The sequence below is a fragment of the Perca flavescens genome, chromosome 11, assembly GCF_004354835.1.
Source record: "Perca flavescens isolate YP-PL-M2 chromosome 11, PFLA_1.0, whole genome shotgun sequence".
NCBI lineage: Eukaryota > Metazoa > Chordata > Actinopteri > Perciformes > Percidae > Perca > Perca flavescens.
In genome coordinates, this window is record NC_041341.1 from 31,936,059 (window position 1) to 31,952,049 (window position 15,991).

Genomic DNA, 15,991 nt, shown 5'->3' on the forward strand with positions numbered 1-15,991 from the left:
CTAGAAATGAACAACCTCACCAGACCACTTAAATGAATACATAACTTTATTTAAATAAATGCTTTGTCATAACAAAAAAAGACAAAGGTTAAAAGAGTACATAAATTACAAGTTGAATAAATATTACACAGTGATATTCACTTTAATAATTTGAGATTTCTTTGTCTTTTCTTTCTTATTTGTTTTATGTAGTTCCAAATACTGACCATTTTTATTTCCCACTATGCTCCTGCCACCGATGGGTCCATTTCACAAGCCAGTGAACACCAAATTATGAAAACCAATCGTATTGACTCGTTACATCCAGAAAGTGTTATGTACTCAGAAAAAAAAGCTGTACTGTCGTTACTGTACTACTGAAGTATGAAATGTGAATATTAAACCATGTAGGAGATGTGAAACCTGAGGATGTCACTGCTCGCACACAGGCGTTGGTTTTTAAGCCTGAAAAAAACCTCAACTTGCAATCCAAACAAAAGAAACAAATATCTGGAACATTGAAGTATTCACGCACTTGATGGATCCAGACAGTGAATGGTTCCAGATACCAGATAGTTCCTTGTATCAGATCAAAGTGATACTCTGCTCTTGTTTCCAGTTTTTTTTTTTATTTATTTTTGCATTCCCCAGATTTCCATGACTCCTGGTAACTGTCTTGCTAACTGTATCTAATGTCATGCAATTGGTGACCCCATATCGGGGAAGTGGCTAGGCCCCGATTATGACCACTGCCCATGGCGCTCCCTCTTACTCTTTCCCCTCCGTCTCTTTTACCTCTATCCCAACTCGCTGCGCAATTGGCCGTGAGAACGTCTCTAGCTGCGTGTAACTTTGAAATCTATTTTTCCCTAAAAGATGTTGCCGTATTGGAGGTCCCAGGCGTGGGCTGCACAGCCCCTGTCGACAAATATTACCTCAAAGCACCAACTTTAAAAGGTAAGCACAAGATAACACAACATTTAGCTTTTGTGGCTGTTTTTTTTTTTTCTTTTTTTTTTTTTTTTTTTTTTTTTTTTTTTTTTTAAATTTTTTTAAATGTTCCACCAACTTCATGATACCACATCTTAGGACGTCGTTGTGTGTCAATATCAATAGTGAGTAACTGAAATAAGTGCAAGCTGCTTTTTCGAAAGTGGTGGTGGGGATTTGGTGTTGGAGGTGGGGCAAGGTGCCTCGATAATATATTCACAACCATCGAGGAAGCCATTCGGGACGCGCGCATCATTTCTCTTTTTGTCTCAGCGAAGGAAACGATGACGCGATTTTTACCGTTGGCTTCCTCTCTCTGGCAATCATATACATTGGCATTCACAATGAAAAAGCAAGAATTCTTAGCTTATTGGTTGTCAAAGAAAGAGAAGAGAGGAGGTTAAACTGACTGCGGTTACACAGCCGTCCCACACACGTCACTCTTGTCCAGAATCGCCCCCGAGGTTCAGGCGGATATTAAAAAATGGATTTTCTACGCGTTGCTGACACCGGTTACAGGACCAACAACATTCGCTGTTCTTCTTCTCTTTATCAGAAGTAAACCTAGACATCTTTGATCGTCGTATCAGGCATCAGCCGCGGCAGAAAAAAAAGGATATTGCCCCGTTTGCTATCCATGTCACTTTCATGTCTCTATTTAAATGTATTTGCATGTAGGAAGGCACTGTGACTTGCACACAGAGAGAGAGAACTCGTAAATGACCATGTTTTAACCTGTAGTTTTCGTCATGCCCCCCTTAGATGTAGAACCTTTGCATGGAGGCATGTAAGCAGGAGGTGTCCAGAGGGTTAGCTTCTTTGACTGCCCTGTAGTCTAATGACTCAGAGGTCAAGGACCTATTCAAATTCTTTACAGGCTAAAAATCTTCTTCTTTTTTCTCCAAGCACAATTACATTGTTTTCATACTATGTTTCTACAAGAAAGGAACAAAAAAAAAAAAAAACAACATTCAATAACTATATTTGAAAAAGTAATGTAATACACCATGGTTACACTGTAGTAGCAGTACTGAGGGAAAACCACTTGATAAAAGGAACATGGCTCAAAGGTGGGCGGTCTTTACTTCACTGAAGGCAAAGAAAACGGCACAAACCAAAACCATACAAAACTACACTTCACACGACCGAATCGGAGAAAGCGACCGGCCCGACCGGCGAGTTCGATGACGCGCTCAACTCAAAAGCTGGAAGTCAAACTCGAGTCCCATCGCTTTAAGCCGAAAACACGGATCTTTGTTTCACCGCTAGAGTCGGCGCTCTCTAAGCTCTGTGTGGCCCTGCATGGCAGTGTCCGTTTAAATAGGCACAGTTGGCATATCAGGCTAGCTACATTGTCGAAGAGCCACTTAACATAGGTTCATCCGTGACCATCTGCTCACTCTTTTGTTTCCGAACGCGCCGTGTCCCGAGACATACTTTACATCGGTTATAGAGAAGGCCAGCCCCAAGACCACTTTAAGCGCCAGCAATACTTGTTGTGACAAAAACAAACAAAAGAGAAACGAAAAAAAAAAAATAAGGACATTCTTTTCGTAATAGGCTCACTCCATCATATACCAACACAGGCGGATACATACCACACACACGCACTGTACACATACACACACTCATGCACGCATCATTTTGTGAAGTTGCACGTATCTAAGTAGGTTCCCCTCATTCATAAGTGCTCTGACAGAACCACATACCCAGATAGAGTCAACTCTTACAGCATTTCCCTATCTATTGTTTCTATTTTTTTCTTTTCTTTTGGAAAACAGACAAAAAAAAAAACAAATTACTCTGCCAATCGTCAGTTCCACAGCCTAAAACTGATGTGCCTGATACTTTTTTTTTTTTTTTCCTTGACAATGATTTTGCGGTAATTTTACATCATACAAAGTGTTGTATTGAAACCCCTAGCTTCTATAAAAAATATATCCGTCGTGTGCATATATTTTCATGGATCTGCAGCCAGGGAAGCCGCCTCATACGAGGGGTCCCATGAGCAAAAGTCAAGGGGATCTAGCAAATACTTCTGGGACTTTTTCCCCCCTCGTTCGGAAATGAGTGCTTGGTCAACAACAGAAAAAGAGAAAAAGAAAAAAAAATACAGGTGTCTTTTTTTCAGCCTGTTCTTTCGTTTGGATTTTTTCTTCCTTTTTTTTCAATTTGAAAAAAAAAAAAACTCAAATCGTGAAGTGAACGGAGGGCGGAGCGTACATGTGTGATTCAGAGAGGAGGCGTGGGCCCTGGGTCACGTGCTGGTTAGGGGTGGGGGCGTGGGGGGGGTCAAGGATGGTCCTCCCCTTTTCACTCGTTGTTGTTGCCGCTCTCCAGGTCCTTACACTGAATGTCCCCTCCGCTGTAGTCCGTTCCGGGCAGCTGAACGCCATACTTGTCCACACACCAGCAGATGCCCCGTTTGCGGCCGCGAGATGGCTTGCACTGTGGGCCAAAAAAAAAAAAAAAAAAAAAAGATTATAGTTTTGATGAAAAAAGGGACTAGGGTTAGGAAAGATGTGGTGAGGGTAAAGGGTTGGTAACACCAGAAAGCGGCACAGCACAATGTATTCGCACGTCTTTGCAAAATAGGCTAGATTTGTAATTTTGGAAGGCTTTCTTAGTGCCAAGTGCAAAGACTTTTCTGAAGCGAACCCACCTGCTTGCGCTTGAAGAATCCTTTTCTGTCACAGTTGGGAAGATACAAAGACAGAGCCATTACACGAGAAGTGTCCTTCATTCCCTGAATGATCCCATCTAGTTTTCTCCTGCATGGACCCTTTAGGGAAAGACAGTGCAGGGTTACAAAGGCTGTTCAAAGGTATTATAAATGAAGTATATTAAGATATAACTAATGAAGGTGTAGTTTGCATTGGTAGATGCTACCAGTAGGAGTCACCAAAGTCAGAAATGTTCAAATTCTACGCTTAGTGGCTTTATAATGACAATAGAGAAAAAAAAAACTAACATTTAAAAACTTACAAATTCAGGCTCATGCTTGTCAATGGGCATAGGGGAGTAGTCCAAGGAGGTGCCAATGAGGCGCTGCTTGCCGAGCTTCCTCTTCTGCTCCTTGCGCAGCGCGTGAACTTTTTTACTGTTCACAATGTCTTTTGGAAGGAGTGGCACTTTAGCTGGCTGCAGCTCCTCTGTAATCTCTGTGGTCAGGGTGTCCTCATGCTCTCGAGACTCATGATCTGCAGCGGAGCAAAGCAAACATGGTAACAATTAATGTCACTTTTTTATTTATTTTTTTTAAAGCAAGCTGCAGCTTCACACTAATGCAATGCAGATTATTTACATTACATTACATGTCATTTAGCTGACGCTTTTATCCAAAGCGACTTACAATTGCTATATACAGTCCAGGCCAAACGTTTGGACACACCTTCTCATTCAATGTGTTTCTTTATTTTCATGACTATTTACATTGTAGATTCTCACTGAAGGCATCAAAACTATGAATGAACACATATGGAATTATGTACTTAACAAAAAAGTGTGAAATAACTGAAAACATGTCTTATATTTTAGATTCCTCAAAGTAGCCACCCTTTGCTTTTTTATTAATAAGGGAAAACATTCCACTAATTAACCCTGACAAAGCACACCTGTGAAGTGAAAACCATTTCAGGTGACTACCTCATGAAGCTCATTGAGAGAACACCAAGGGTTTGCAGAGTTATCAAAAAAAGCTTTTAGATTCTTCAAAGTAGCCACCCTTTGCTTTTTTTGATAACTCTGCAAACCCTTGGTGTTCTCTCAATGAGCTTCATGAGGTAGTCACCTGAAATGGTTTTCACTTCACAGGTGTGCTTTGTCAGGGTTAATTAGTGGAATTTGTTCCCTTATTTCAGTTATTTCACACTTTTTTGTTAAGTACATAATTCCATATGTGTTCATTCATAGTTTGGATGCCTTCAGTGAGAATCTACAATGTAAATAGTCATGAAAATAAATGAAACGCATTGAATGAGAAGGTGTGTCCAAACTTTTGGCCTGTACTGTATGTCAGAGGTTGCACGCCTCAGGAGCAACTAGGGGTTAAGCGGCTTGCTCAGGGACACATTGGTTGAAGTATCGCAGTGGGAATCGAACCCAGGTCTCCCACACCAAAGACGTGTCATATCCACTGCGCCATCACCGCCCCGTATTTGCAATACAATCAAACAATGTGAGAAAGTGTTTGGTAGTGAGGGCCAAATGAAGCTTCATGAAGCATTTTCTTAATCTTCCGAGCCCGCTAGATAGAGATCTCGGTTCAACAAAGGGTTGTAAGCAATTCAATATGCCAATTCTTAAGCCTTTTTCTTTAAACCAAGATTGCCATCTAGTGTGGTCAACAAATAAAACTAATAGTTCATGAAGCTGGATTTAATAGAATTGCTTGACTTAAAGCTCCTACTCAAGCTGTAAGCACAACATTGACATATTATTATCATATAAAGTTGGTATGAACAGGTTAGCAAACAATTGCCTCTAAACACCCTCAACGGACGTCAGCATTCGCTTGGAGTCATGTTTCTGTCCATGCAGCAAACGTTCCTAAGTCCAATGTTCCCCGTTGTTTTAGCTCTGTTTTAGAAACAGCTGTCTGCTGCAGCTGGAAGCGAGATTGATGAAAGCCGTGTGACTGAAACAAAACAGTAAAGTTGTCAATGAGCTAAAATATGCTAAAATGCTTTGCAGAGCCGAGAGGATGTACAAAGTTGTTGATAGTTCAACCCTTTTTCACAGTACTGTACATTCGATACATTGCTCATGTAACAATACTGCTTTAAAAGCAATTTCACAAACTTAGTTCATACAGTTTATTTGACATGACATTTAGAAGGGTCTTGGAGATAGTTCTCGGTGTCTAGATATAGTTAACTGCAAGTTGATCTGCAAGGACAGTGCAAAATTTAAGTCTAATGTTGGTTCCATTTTTGGTAAAATAGTCATTGACAAGACAAAGACTAATTGCACCTGGGTATCAATGGACATGGTTTACACCAAACTCCCTGTTAAAAAATCTTAAATCTGTATTTAGAAGTCTCGGGAAATGGAGCTGTTTCTTGTTGCACTAGTACTTTCTACGTAGGACTTTGGCCGTGTTTGTTTATTAAATCTCCAGCATTATTTCATGATGAAACTAGTTTTCAAATTTTATTTGAACATAAAATTCAGGAATGTAGAATATCTCAGTAAAGGGTAAGGTCTGATCTAAATACAGTTACCATAAACCTATAATTAAGTATTACGACGAATCAGTAAAATGTAGATCCGATTTATATAAGCAATGTATTACACAGTCACTGAAAAAAAAACTTGCTATCTGCATATACCAAATGTGAAGTTCTGCAGCTTTTTAATCCGTGCCACATAAGAAATAGTATACCAGGTGCTTTTCCCGGGGTTTGGGCCACCAACTGTTGCTTGCCATTTGTGTATACAGGAGGGGAGGCTGCTGGGAGATCTGATCAACAGCTGATGAACTCTGACAGCTAACACAGGCGTTAAACTCCCACCAACTCCACCTTCCAACCCCCCTTACTCTCTGCTTTCTTAATGCTAAAACATCCCTTCACCTAAGTCCAGTCGAAGCTGATCGGCATCCATTTAAAAAAAACAAGACATTTATTTTAATGTCCTTAATATATCAGTGAGACATGTTGGTCTTAAAATTTAGTTGAGGTCACACATAAATACATGCAGACAGCAGGCAGCACCAGACGTCTACAACTTGGGAAAACTGCATCACGTGTCGCATGGCTGCCTGCGCAGTGCCTGGAAAATCTGCAAACACGTTATCTGGACTGCTAAACTTCAACGGGGACTAAGGCCTCTTGAGTGTCGTGACTTTACAGCGACGTGTCCCACATTAAACTCCTAACTCAAATGTCAAGCGCAGGAAAATCCAGTTGCTCTGTGGACTCGTATAAATGTTGTACATTTCTGTCACATTTAATGCGCTTCTTAGACGTAATTTCAGCTCCCCAAGGGGGCACTATAGTCTCTTGATAGGATGTTCACAGGTTGAGGTCCTGTATCCTGAACCTATACCCACCTCCCCTTTCCTCTCCTATGTTTGGGGGCTCAGCCTTTTAAGCCTGGACCCCCAAGCCAGAGGTTCTTTGAGGCCACAGAAAGAAGCCATCAGCTCCCCCCTTGGCTTAGATGTACCATAAGTACAGAGTTATTGTGGGGACTTTGCCAACTGGCCGAAGCGATGGTGCCAGTGGATGACCCTGGTTATATTTATCTGACAAGGAAACCCGCTGTGGTGCGCAGGGCCAGAAGCACTGAACCAGAGAGGAATGTTGGCCGCGCACTATAGGCCAACTGCTGCTGAAAAACAAATCAACTTCCATACTTGTATATGGACAAGAGAGAGAATAGGCTGGAAAATATGTTTTAACAAGTTGCCGTAACGTCGCTGACTGGCCTGGTGGTGCACAGCCACCGTGGAGAAAGGCACTGAGACGGAACCGGGACACGAGATCCGAGAAAACTGATGTTCAAAGAGCCTGACACAGCAGGAGCGTCTGGAGTCTCTGGGAGGGGATGGAGGGGGCAGGGTGATTACCAGAATTGGGTCTTTGGCTTCTGCGCTGCACTGCCATCTCTTTGAAATTAATCTCACAACTCATGACTTGGCAGGCATTGGTTTGTGTTTAGATATGTCCTTGTGTCTCCCCGCTCAGACTACGAGGCTTTCACTCGCTATAAATAAATACGTCAAACAAGCATTCGTATGTGACCGCTGTGGAAAAACTCCTCGTTTCTGCTGTACAGTCCAATAATTTCTAGGGGCGCTTGATTAAAATGCCACATATTTGGCAACGAGAAAATACGCTGTCGAAAAATAAGGGCTGTGTTGTTTTTTTTTTCTCAACGTGCATTCTTGTTTAATGTGTAATCTCATTTGAGCATATAAATGGCCAGACTAAGAGAGTTCTGAGCCGTGGCCCATCAATTATATTCACCTTACAAATCAACAGAATGTCTCTTTAGAGAATGGTGTTAGAAACATAGGATAGAAAGGGTTTTTTGATCCGCATTTTAAATTGGATATCCTTCGTGAAGACAATGGTGTCTGACCCTTCTCCTCCACAAACAACATCACCAAACTCATCTTTTCTGAAGTGGGCTCTTCGGCGCGGCCACAAAAACTCAGTTTTTCCATGCTCAGGGTACCCAGCTTGTAAAGGAGGCTTAGAGGGTCCGTGTTTAACTCCTGAAACTCAGCCAAGATACTGGCCAGGAGCCAAGTGAGCCAAGTCATGTGCAGCTCTTCCATTCAGCTGAGCCCAAAGCTGTGCTGCTATCTCTCTCTCTCCCTGTGCGCGAGCTAAAGATTTCATTAGGACGAGAGGGGCAGCGTAGCCAAAGGAGGTGCACCTGATACTTCTCTGTTTAAAAATTAACATCTGCACACAATTATGCTTCATGAATATCCCAAGTTTCTTACGGGGAAACAGTCCAAGCAAGAAAGATAAGCTACCCCGTCTTTGGATTTTTTTTGTCCTCTCCTTTGGATCTTTAAGACTCTAACAATGCCGTTTAGATTGTGAAAAAAAGCCAGGACAATAGATTCTCCCACCTTTCATTGGATTTTCCAGCATTACAGCACATTGGCTATGTCCTGCCTTTGATTAAGTGCATCTCGGCGCTGCATCTGAAATTACATCTTTACAAGATGTAAGAGAGTAGTGAATAGAGGTGCTGTTTAATCTCAACAGGGGGTAGGACAAGATAATGTAGGGATAAATGAGCCTGAGGGCCTGTGTCATATAAAGCACGATGGTAGTAAACCATCCCTCAGCCTCAGACTGCCTCCGCTACTTAATATTTGAAAGCAATGCCGTGGCCTGATAACCCTGCAGTTTCTAGAGCAGAAAGGGAGGTGTGAACTAGAGGACGGATACCCGACCCGAGCCCGACGGGCCGGGCCGGGTTCGGACAGATATTTAGAAATGATGTTCGGGTTAGGGTCGGGCTCGGTCACATCAGCGTGATAAGGCATTGAACATTTTAGATTTAAAACAGCTTATTATGTAGGTAGCCAATGGGCCTGTTTCACTTGATGCAAAGGTTCGTTTTTGTGATTAAAATAAATTAAAAATATTACCGTAACATCCGTCTTCCTGTGTGCAGAAATTTGTTTATGTAGTAACGAAGCACATTCATATTAGGCTACATGTACATGTGTCATTAGTATGAGAAAAAAATGAGATGTCGGGCTCGGGTCGGGCTCAGACATAAGTATCTTAATGTCTGCTGGGCTCGGGTCGGGCTCGGTTACTGCTCTGTCGGACACGGACCGGTCTTGGATCGAAAAATGCGGCCCGATCCGCCCTCTAGTGTGAACAAACCGGAGATGTGTGTGCTGCAGCACAAAAGTTAGGTCCTGATGACCAAAGGAATATAAAATAATAAGTCATAGAAGTTTTTTTAAACTAAAAACTTACCACTGCTAGAACTCTTAGGAACTCTTTCTCCTCTTTTACGGCAGCTATTTGCACAATTTTTCAAGCAATTTAATAATTTGTGCCTAAAAATCTGTAAACCATTTGTGATAGTTGCCAAGGAAAAAAAAATTGCATTGGATTATCATGAAGTGAACAGGTCTGTAAAGTTGAGACTCGTGGGTACACATAGAACCCATTTTTTATACAGATATCTGGAGGTGAGAGGTCAAGAGACTATAACAGTTTTTTCCCTCGCCAAAATGTAGCTTAACTTTGGAGCGGTATTTAATTTCATATGATACCAATACCTAGCTTCACTGTAGCTTTACAACAGAGCTCGCTACAGCCTCTGAAAGGCAGTAGCCTTTCAGAGCCCCCCCCACACACACACACACACACACACACACACACACACACACTCTGCTCCTGAAGGTAAGTATCACTGGTGTAAATCGTCATGGCATGGATGACCAGTGACAGATAAGATACACCCTCTGCACATGACTTGACAGCAGTGCACAAAGCCTGGTTACATGAGAAGACTGAGAGACAGAAAAAGGCTCCATTCCAAACCAATTGAAGCAGTAAGAAAAATACCAAATGTTCTGTCCACGATTTGTACGTTTGACCACCCCCAAGTGTTAAGGGAATTCAGTTTTTGGCCCTTACGTCCTGTTGTTTCCGTGGGATTTCTGTTGTTCGACCCTGCGCGCGGTCTCAGTCAGCTTCTGTAAATGCAGGAAATACCTCTTCCCCATGGTATTGTGTACACAGAATATGTTCATTGCAATCAAAAAGTTTCCTGCCTGTCGGAATGCGCGGTATAAATAGCAACAAGAACAATTCAAGGATTATATAGATCACAAAACAAGGACTTATGAGAGGATGCAAAGTCCTTCCAAGAGGGAAATGCTGCTGTAGGTAAGCAAGCTTTCTGACCCGTTTCCAGCTTACAGCAGAGCAAATACAGGCTCGAGTCATCAGACTGAGGCGCATGGCTCTTCGACTGTACATTCCTAATTCTGGTCTGAGGTCCTCATCCTACATCAGAGTTTGGGTTTTCCAACAAGCCACATGGACGGACGCAACCTCTTTTTGGGTCACCATCACCGCAACGCAATTGCTGGGTGTGACGATGTTCTAATTCCCCAGTGGCTGAAGCAGCTATTTTGGCCAGATTCGAGCGCTCCTGGATGTACTGTACGAAGCTGATCTCCAAGCAGCATTAAAAAGAAACCTCACAGTGGGCGAACAACTAACTTCAACCTGAATTATTAATGTGGGGTTTGCAATACAACAGTGTGAGTCATAGAACATCCAAGAATGGGCAAACCGCCTGTTTATGTAACATGATACGAACACCTTTTGAAGCAACGTTTATTTTTATAACGGAAAGTTTATTATCTCCACCACGGAGGTTATTTTTGGTTTGTTTGTCTGTTTGTCAGCAGGACTATGGGAAAACTACCACCCGATTTCCATGGAACTTGGTGAAATGGTGCAGCGTGGCCCAATGAAGAACCCGTTGAAATTTGGAGTGGATCCGGATCATGCGGCGGATACAAAAATAATCTTTTTGTTTTCGTTAACATTGTGAGATAGAGCTTTGGTGGAGGTCTGCGCTCTCTGAATGCCCTTCTATAGCTTAGAAATCTAGACGCACCCTAGCGGCAGCTAATTTAATTTGCAGCCAGCGGGGTCTAGGCACTCTCCGTTGGCGTGCGAGCTGGAAAAACCAAACTGTGGTCAGGTTAATCTATCAACTAGCTCGGCTCCCTTCTTCGTTGCTCGGCCTGGTTGTAGTGCTATCCTGTTGCTACAGACGGAATTTGAAAGACAACCGTTTATCCCGCCCCTCGGATTGAGCTCCATCAATGGTGAGTTCTCCCAGACCCAACATCTGGATGTGGGTCTGGCTTGTCAGGCTAGCCCTTCTAGGCTTCTAAGACAAAACTTGAATACCTTCCGGGACAGGGATCAACAAAAGCTTCACCACCAACATTTTAGAGAATTCCCTGGAGCGTCTTTTGCCTTCCAAATCCTGAGAAACCCAAGAGGCCTAATTTTGGTCCCTTCTTGTCCAATGCTAGCTTGAACCAGGTGTTGGGAGGTGAGATTACAGTACACAGGTCAGATGTAAACAGGTGTGACATCATTTTAAAGGCCAGCATGTGGCCCTCCCTGCCTTTATTGAATCCCATGCGTAGAAAAGCGTAGAAAACTTACAGTGAGTGCTGATATGTTTCCCAGCTGTTGCCACCAGCAGGCTAGGTGTCAGTGACCAATAAGCTGTACAAATACCACCGTTAAGTTTTACGGGGAGAAATCATGCGTGTGTGCCAAAAAGGTAATGTGCTTGCCAGCGACAGCTCAAGTGCTGATCACACCGTGCCTCAAAACGCCACATGCAGACAAAAGCAGTTCCACATCAATAGTATCAATGTCACATATAAGAAACCGGGGTTCTCTAGATTTTCTTGGCATCACATTTTCCACGAAATGTGTGCTTTTCCTTTCTTGAAGTCCTCGTGATATCTTGACAAAATGACCTTTTGAAAAATTCTCCCTAGCACCTGCAACAGATCAGTTGCAGCATGCTAAGCTTTCACTGCACTGTCTCAGATGTTCAAGGTGAGACGGATGGAAAGCCACATACAGTCTTTCCTTTCGCATGAGCCCGTCATGAAGCTGTCAGGCAGCTGGGGCCACACGTGACCAGGGCTATATCTGACGTGGCATGTCTGTAGGAGCACGCAACATTTACTGCAGACGGAGTACGGTGGCTGGTTTTCATTAGCCGAATTGTACAGTCAGAGAGAATCAACGTTTTACCACTCAGCTACGACCCAATAACCAGCTGTGTCAGTGAGGCTGCTGGCATGGAAAAAGCAGATGGCGGTTCTCAACGTTGAATAGCTTTCTAAAAAGCATGTGATGACAAGTAATTCTGTATGGTGCTTAGATGTGACAGGACGGTGTGACCATGCATATGTGAAGTTCTCTGGCAAACACTGGTTATCAGAAGTCTGCAGTTGCTTTACTTACTCGTGAGTTTAATTGTCAATAACAAAAGAAAAACCACTAACTCTAAACTGCATCTACACACGCAAAGAGCCAAGACAAAGGTAAAGTATTAAAGTTGTCAGTAAAGGCACCAGCTTTCCTGTTGCTATGCTAATAAGGGCCATAGTATTTCTGTGCCGAGTATTCTGGATTTGGAACCACTCCCTAATCATCTTTTGCTTCTTGGCAAAGAGCAATCTGTTAAAACATAAGGCCCTTTCAGAAGCTTGAAAGAAGAGGGGCCTGCTGCTATGAAGTCATATCTGTTGGCAAGCTTTGCAGGGTCTGATTCACTCGTAGGGGGCTAACACAATCTGAGTGCCCCCACAGCACATACCACCTCCTGTGCTTTACAATCCAAGCAACCCCTGGGATCACAGTGCAAAACGTGAATTAATGCACTGCTGGGACACGGACCCAGATGCAGAGCGATGGCCAGGGTTCTTTTTTCTTTTTTTTTTTCTTTCTTTTTTTACATGAGCAGTAACGGAGGGGGTGGGGGCAAAGATTCCTCTCTCCCATTGTTTGGCTGCCCCAGTCAATATTTAGTAGGCTGCGGACACTTGAGCTCCTCCTCCTTGTGTTTGGCTTGCTCAGCTGGTACAGCACACAGACAGCTGCAACCCCACACCACAGGAAACCAGAAGCTCACCTCACCAGTACCCGCTGGCGGAGCTGTTTGACAGAAGGCCCTTCAGAGGAAAGAGAGCGCCAGAGGCATTCTGCTGAATCACTGCGTTGTGACTGAGCGCCCATGCAATGAATGCACTGCCAGAGGCAGGAAAAGATGCTCTGATTACCTCTTCTGTGGGCCAACAAAGAAGTCAGGTTGTCTGCGTGTTCTCTGCGTGTGTGTGTGTGTGTGTGTGTGTGTGTGTGTGTGTGTGTGTGTGTGTGTGTGTGTGTGTGTGTGTGTGTGTGTGTGTGTAAAGCCAGAGTGAGACAAAAGGCCTGAGGTGTCATCATTCACAACAATCGCACACAATGCACATCCAGACACCCACACAGCCCCGCCCAAGTAGGCTACACACACACACACACACACACACACACACACACACACACACACACAGCCAGAGATAACTGTGAGCCTTCCTTGACTCTGTTTTAGTTTCTGATCAATATTTTGAAAAAGATGAGGTTTGCTGAGTGCTTGTTCTAACAATGGCATTCATGGACCAACACAAGGAGAGGTGATCTGCCCACTGGGTGCAGAGAGCCTGATGACTGACAGCCCACTTTATAGAAAGAGGCGTGGAGCCAAACCCTTTGTGTTTACTTATCTAGTTGTTGACACGCCGCTAAAACTCTTGAGTGACAGTGAACCTCTGTGCTACACCAAGAAATACCTTAAATCATTCAAGGCTATTGGCTCCACTCTCTTTCTCCCTCTGTCTGTCTGTTTGTCTCTACGTATTTCTCTCTCTCTCTCTCTCTCTCTCTCTCTCTCTCTCTCTCTCTCTCTCTCTCTCTCTCTGATTTAGTGGTAATCCGACTCTGAGCACCACGGTCTGGGTAGCCTACAGACCTAAATCTAAATTCGGCTTTAACAAGACCCAACGTTCGCGGAGTGGCACCTCATTCCTTCCCATGTCGCCTGTAGGCTACATTAGGCTGTTTCCTTAATGTCTGGGTAGATTTCACGTGTCAAGGTACGAATGATATTGGAAAGGCGAAAAAATGAAAGACACGAAAGCTTTAATGCGCTCTGGCGTTAGGATGGAAAACAGTGCGCTTTGACAGACACTTGTTACACCAGTGGATATTAAAAGGGAGGCAATTTGCAGAATAAGCTCCACTTTTAGAGGTTCCCACATTTCCCCTCATAATATCCCTTATATAAATACACTATGCATTTAGTGCTCAGAACCCTTTTCATAAAGTTTTTCACTCGTTTTTTGTTCTTTTCTTTTTTTTTCGCGTCAGGATAATAAAAGAAATGCGTTTAATAATTCGCCCTGCCTTTAAAATGGAAAATACTTTAAACTGCCTGGATCCTTACAGCCACACCTGGGTTTTCGCAAGACCGCAGTTTGACAGCAACTGCCCCGCCAGAGGCTCAAAACAACCGGGACAAACCATGTGCGTTTACCGAGCCGCCCGCGACTGATTTTACGCGGCGCTGCGCACACAAACCGAGCTGCTGGTTCACCTAGTGTTGTCACTACGAGCACAGATTCCTACTGAGCAGCCTTAACACTGCCGTTACAGCTGTGGATGCTGAGCCTGCTGAGACCCGAGGTGCGTTTCTGGTCCTACAAAGACCCGGGAGGAGAGGAAGAATAAGCTCCTGCAGCCAGCTTAATCAAGACGGCAGATACAAGTTAATCAGATGGCACCTCAAACCATCTGTCAAACACGCGCTCTGTCAGAGAGCACGGCGTGTTCTAGGCACTGTGTGTGTGTGTGTGTGTGTGTGTGTGTGTGTGTGTGTGTGTGTGTGTCTGTCTCATGGTGAGGGAAGGGAACCCCCCCGGGGGTCCGTGGATCAAGCGCAACTATTATCAACAACGCAATTACATCTACCCAAAATGCTAGGATTCATCATGAAAGATACTCGACTGTGGTTATTTCTGTTCCCGCTAGACATTTCACTCCCGCAGCAGCAGCAGCAGCGCACAGTGGATCCCCCACATGGGATAAGAACTCACCGATCCACAGAGAAGACAGAGGAGACCCTGCAGTCCCGATCTAGTAATTAATTAAATTAATTAAAATTTGTGTTTGTTTGTTTGCATTGACGCGGTTGGAAATGCAGCCGCAACCCATTCTCAAGTGTTCGATCATCCCCGTGCATGCATGCATTTATTTGCATCGAACCTGCCATGGCAGCCCCGTGCGCGTCTTACCTATGGGCGGGTGGACAGCTTTGTATCCTTTCTCGTTGGTGCACAATCCCCTGCCGTGGAGCAGGGCGTGCAGCGGTTTCTCCTCCCCGCTCCTCGGCAGACAGCGGAGGCCCTGGGTGCACGTCCCGGTGTAAACGCCGCACGCCGCTCCCTCGGACAGGGCGCAGGTCAGGCAGCAGCCGCAGCCGGGCTCCTTGACCAGCTGGCATCCGACCGGGACCGGAGGGCACATGGACAGCGCCTTCTGGTCACACGGCTCGCATGGCACGTATGAGCCCAAGCACCCGGACAGCCCCAAGATAAATGTCACCAAGAGGCAAAAACTCAGAAACATTGTCGGCGTTCTCTTCAGTTATAACATAAAGCTCAAATGCGAAGAGAGGAGGGTGGGGGGGGGGGGGGGAGTGGGGGAAGTAGACTAATGAGCACAATGCCTCAGTCCGATAATCCGATTTTTTTTTTTTTTTAAAGCTAAAGCCAATAATCTTTATCCAAGAATGTTGCTATTTGTGTAAAAAAAAAAAAAAATTTAAAAAAATAAACAATACATCAACGACAGGCTTTGCAGCGTGCACCCTGCAAAACGAGTTCAAATGAGTAATTTCAAATATATATTGTGCTATTTGTCCCGAGATGTTGTCCTCTGCAGGAGCG

General features: G+C 44.0%; 1 protein-coding gene across 1 annotated transcript; it reads right to left on the minus strand.

Moving 5' to 3' along the window:
• Positions 1-997: 997 nt before the first annotated feature.
• Positions 998-15,723, minus strand: igfbp5b (insulin-like growth factor binding protein 5b). The gene is made up of 4 exons (XM_028591591.1): positions 15,338-15,723; positions 3,955-4,169; positions 3,632-3,751; positions 998-3,417 (listed from the first exon to the last, which is right to left on the minus strand). The coding sequence occupies exons 1-4, from the start codon at positions 15,669-15,671 to the stop codon at positions 3,283-3,285; spliced, it is 804 nt and encodes a 267-aa protein (XP_028447392.1). The 5' UTR covers positions 15,672-15,723; the 3' UTR covers positions 998-3,282.
• Positions 15,724-15,991: the final 268 nt, after the last annotated feature.

Coding starts and splice junctions, on each gene's coding strand:
- igfbp5b (XM_028591591.1), bottom strand. CDS start 15,671: ATGTTTCTGAGTTTTTGCCTCTTGGTGACATTTATCTTGGGGCTGTCC. Junction 4,170..15,337: donor AGCTGTCCACCCGCCCATAG/GTAAGACGCGCA, acceptor GCTCCGCTGCAG/ATCATGAGTCTCGAGAGCAT. Junction 3,752..3,954: donor ACAAGCATGAGCCTGAATTT/GTAAGTTTTTAA, acceptor CTTTCCCTAAAG/GGTCCATGCAGGAGAAAACT.